A 4,853-nucleotide genomic window follows, 5' to 3' on the forward strand; every position below is an offset into this window, starting at 1 on the left:
GAAAACTGAGAAAAAACTGGAAATTTGCAGAGTTGCGATTTTGCGACGTACAGAGGTTACGAACCATTTTTCAACGTATAGGCGAAATTTTAAAACAATCTATTGCTTGGATATTAAAGAGAACATCCCACCGAACATTTAGAAACAAACGGTGCAGGATTTGGATAAGAAATGAGGGAGATATGAGCGATCGAAGTTGGACCAAAAACCTGAAAAACGCGAACGAGTGATCCGCCCAGTTCCGGTCCGCCGGACCAGGAACTGGTCAGCTCCGGACCACGTCCGGAAAATTGTTTTTTGGGAAGAAGCTGAGGAAGCTTGGTCCGACCCGGACCAGATTTTGGTCCGGCAGACCAAGCCTGTTTTTGACCAAAAATGGTCCGATTGACCAACGAAGAGGGAGCCGAACCAAGAGAGAAAGAGAAGGCTGGTCCGGGGCTGACCAAACTTGGTCCGCCGGACTAGACCTATTTCTCAGCAGACCGACGGACCGAGGAGACTAAGCAGACCAGAAGAGGAGGGGCTCTGGTCCGGGGCTGACCATCGGTCGGTCCGCCGGACCAGCCATACTCAGAGAAAGGATGCCCCGACGGACCAAGGGGCAAACCAAGGAGAAAGAAGAGCTGGCCTAGGGCTGACCAACTGTTGGTCCGCCGGACCAGGCTCGAAGAAAAAGAGAAAATTGACCCGTTTCCACCGGAAAAGAGTAAGACCAAAGAGGTCGGCCCGGATCTGACCAAACTTTGGTCATGGGCGGACCAGACATGGAAAATGAATTAAGAAAAACGAAAAAGGATCGAGATGGTGAGGGTGCGAAATACGAGAGTGTCTCGTGCATGATTGTTTGGGGGTAGAAATGCATGGCGTTAAACGGTGTGTCGGTTGGGACCAAACATCGTGAGACACGGGATTGTACTATGGGATTGTATGCACATGGGCGTGCCATGGTTCTGGCTTACTCGTGCGACGCGAGTTAAACATACGTATTATGTTATAGTCGTGTGCGACGCGACGGCCAACGTCACATGGGTGACGGGCGTGGGAGACGCTCCTAGCCATGGGACTTGACTAGGGTTGAGGGCTAAACCTTATGGTGGATTCCATACGAGCTAAACTTTATGATGGATTCCATACGAGCTAAACCCTATGGTGGATTCCATACGGGCTGTACCCTATGGTGGATTCCATACGGTATTTATTATGTTAAAGTCGTGTGCAACGCGACGGCCGACGTCACGCGGATGACGGGCGTATGAGACGCTCCTAGTCATGCTGACTTGACTAGAGATGAGGGCTAAGCCATATGGTGGACTCCATACGTGAATGATGGTAATGAAGTAGTGTGCGACACGACGACCAACGTCATGGACTTGACGGGCGTGTGAGGCGCTCCTAGTCATGCTGACTTGACTAGGGTTTATGACTAAACCCTATGGTGGACTCCATATGGATGTGATTACGATTGATGTGATATAATTACGTGTTATCATTACTTGTATATTTCTTGTATGTCATTGTTTTATCACCGTTCTCGTTGGGAATGGGATGACCGGGATCAACCGGGGCTACTCACTAAGCAGTTGTGCTTAGCCCTCGTGGGTTTATTTTTTTTTAGATCCCGAGGAGTACGAGTAGCGTAGCAGGGCGGTGACGACCTGAGAGAAGCAACATCATGTACGGGTTTTGTAATTGAACTACGGGACTTGTATTTCCCATATTTTCTACGGTTGTAATAACTAACATTCAGACATGTGTGTTTTGCGACATGTATCACGTAATGTATTTCCGCTGTCTACTCTGTTTCAAAAAGTGTTTTTGAATTTCGCATTTTTGCTTCCGTTTTATCGAGTTATCTTCTCGATTTTGTCCATGTGGCACAGCCTGTATGTCACAACTTTTGGTATCAGAGCGACGTTCCTTCCACGGGAAAGAACGACTCATTACCTTAAGATTTTTTCAAGAAAAACGTTTTCAAACCATGTCCGAAGAAAATTATCTGGCGTCGAGGTCCGTACATTGATGAATGCAACTATCGGTCGTTACTTGCTAAAAATCCTTTAATGTGGTGCAGTGAAATGGCACCACGACGTGCTCAATCGGCTACGGGAGACAACAGGGTTCCCAATCAAGTTCCGCCACCGAGTGCGTGTGTGGAGGAGTTGAGGGACGAATTCCGACGCTTCCAAGAGGTAGTGCTGCAACGCTTGGAGGCACTCACTCCACCTCCACCCCCAGCAGGAAATCATGGACCAAGGGGGGAGGAACTGCCTCCACCACCAACTGCACTACCGACAGCAGGTGACTACCTGCCTATCATCCGGGAGCTGCGAGCCATGCATACCCCGCGGTTCGAAGGATTGTTGAACCCGAATGCGGCAGAGGAATGGCTTCTGCGCTTTATGCAAGATCTGGAGTACGTCTAGTGCCCAACCCGCTATCGAGCTACGATAGCGAGCCACCACTTATCAAGACCCGCTCGTCATTGGTGGACGAAGCTGACACGAGAGGTACCAGCGGGTTATCAGTTCTCGTGGGAAGAATTCAGAGAGGAGTTCGAGAGGAAATACTACCGGCGGAAGGACGAAGAACGCCGCCTTTCTGAGTTCTTGTACCTACAACAGGGGAATCGGACTGTGAGGGAGTACGAAGCTGAATTCGTACGTCTGTTGAACTATGCGGCACATTTGGTACCCCGAGAGCACCCGAAGATCCAAAAGTTCGTCACGGGACTGCGACCCTCACATCGCTGGAGAGTCACGCTTCACGAGTTCTGGACCCTAGGTCATTGCATTGAGCAGCTGGAGAAGGCGGAGGAAGCAGAAAAGGAGGAGAGAGATAGCATGTTTCGTGACCGGAGTCCTCCCAAACGCCACCATTACACACGTCGGGCGGGGAAGACCGGTCAAGCTGGTTCGAGCAGCCGAGTGCAAGACAAAGGCAAGACGCCAGCCGTTCAGGCACTACCTCCACCACCCCCAGGAGGACCGCTGATCTGTTACCGATGCGACCAGCCAGGACACATTGCGATACGATGCCCTGCGAGGACAACGGGGCCACCGGCCCAGGCAGATAGACCACCACGATCTCTAGCAAGGACGGGAGCAGCCCCGAGAGTCTATGCCCTCGGTACTGAACAGGAGATCCCGGAGGAGGAGGAGGCTCAGCCTGAGGAAGCCGAGGTCGCCGCGATTGCATGTACTTTACATCACTACGGGGTTGCCTGTTATACGTTGTTTGATACCGGGGCAACCCATAGTTTCTTGGATACAAGAGTAGCAGAGAGACTTGAAGGGGGAGAAATAGAGCCAATGAAGGATTTCATCGTACGCGTACCTTTTGGAGAGACGCTAACGGTGTGCGGAATCCTACGAGATGTACCTCTTGAGGTTTGCGGTCGCCTATTGACCGCAGATCTTATTGTGGTACCCATAAGAGGGTTCGACGTGATATTAGGCATGGATTGGCTGATGAAATATCAAGCCTATATCGATTGTCCCCAAAGGACAATCTGGTTCGCGACCGACCTTGGAGGATTCGAGTTTAGAGGCAGAGGAGCGCGAGCGACAAATCCGATGATATGACATTGAAAGCCGAGAAGCTGATTAGGAAGGGTAATGAAGCTTTCCTTGTAGTCATTAGGGCTACACAGGAATCGGAACGTAGGTTGGAGGACACACCCGTTGTCTGTGAGTTCTCTGACATATTTCCCGATGATCTGCCAGGATTACCGCCCCATCGGGAAGTTGACTTCAACATAGACGTGACACCGGGTACCAAACCAATTACCAAGGCTCTGTACCGGATGACACCTACTGAGATGGCAGAGTTGAAGAAACAACTCAATGAGTTGGTGGAACAGGGGTTTATACTCCCCAGCGTTTCATCGTGGAGTGCACCAGTAATCTTTGTGAAAAAGAAGGATGAGAGTATGCGGTTGTGCATCGACTATCGAGGGCTCAACCAAGTAACTATCAAGAACCGGTATCCGCTACCGAGGATTGATGAGTTACTAGATCAGTTGCAAGGAGCCCGGTGGTTTTCAAAGATCGACCTAAGATCTGGATATCATCAGATCCGAGTCAAGGAGGATGATGTGCACAAGAATGCGTTTCGGATCCGGTATGGACACTTTGAGTTCGTGGTTATGCCTTTTGGACTTATGAACGCACCTGCGGCTTTCATGCAACTGATGAACCGGGTGTTCATGGATTACTTGGATGAGTTTGTCATCATCTTTATCGATGACCTCCTCATCTATTCTTCGGATCCACAAACACATGAGGAGCACCTACGGAAGATATTATGGAGACTAAGAGAGAATCAATTGTACGCGGAGTTCAGCAAGTGCAGTTTTTGGCTACAGGAGATTGGATTTCTGGGACACGTAGTGTCGGCTAGGGGTGGGCGAACGGTCGGTTACGGATTAATCGGTTACCGTTATTTCGGGTTCGGTTATTTCGGGTTATTAAAACTCATAACCAAACAGTTAATTAATTTTATTCGATTCGGTTCGGTTCGGTTCGGTTTCGGTTCGGTTCGACTCGATTTTGTCTATTTAAAACTATAACCAAACTATAACCAAATAAAGATTCGGTTCGATTCGGTTTCGGTTCGGTTATAATATTTAAAAAATCAATTCATTTATAATTAAAAATATTCAAATAAAATATAATATTAAATATTATCATAATTATTTTAACATATAAAATAATAATATCTAAATTTATATTTTGATATAAAACTATTAAATAAATAAAGATCTTTTTTTTTCTAATGTTTATATCACAAACTTTAAAAACAATGATAAAATGCATTTAAAATATAATAAAACAATGATTAAATCAAGAATATAA

At 47.7% G+C, this 4,853-nt stretch overlaps 1 protein-coding gene across 1 annotated transcript; it reads left to right on the forward strand.

Annotated features, from left to right (window-relative positions):
• Positions 1–2,075: 2,075 nt before the first annotated feature.
• On the forward strand, positions 2,076–3,581 carry LOC104807119. Its single transcript, XM_010532233.1, has 2 exons — positions 2,076–2,413; positions 2,546–3,581. The coding sequence occupies exons 1-2, from the start codon at positions 2,076–2,078 to the stop codon at positions 3,579–3,581; spliced, it is 1,374 nt and encodes a 457-aa protein (XP_010530535.1).
• The last annotated feature ends 1,272 nt before the right edge of the window (positions 3,582–4,853 follow it).

The sequence above is a fragment of the Tarenaya hassleriana genome, unplaced genomic scaffold (genome assembly GCF_000463585.1).
Source record: "Tarenaya hassleriana unplaced genomic scaffold, ASM46358v1 Cleome127, whole genome shotgun sequence".
NCBI classification, from domain to species: domain Eukaryota; kingdom Viridiplantae; phylum Streptophyta; class Magnoliopsida; order Brassicales; family Cleomaceae; genus Tarenaya; species Tarenaya hassleriana.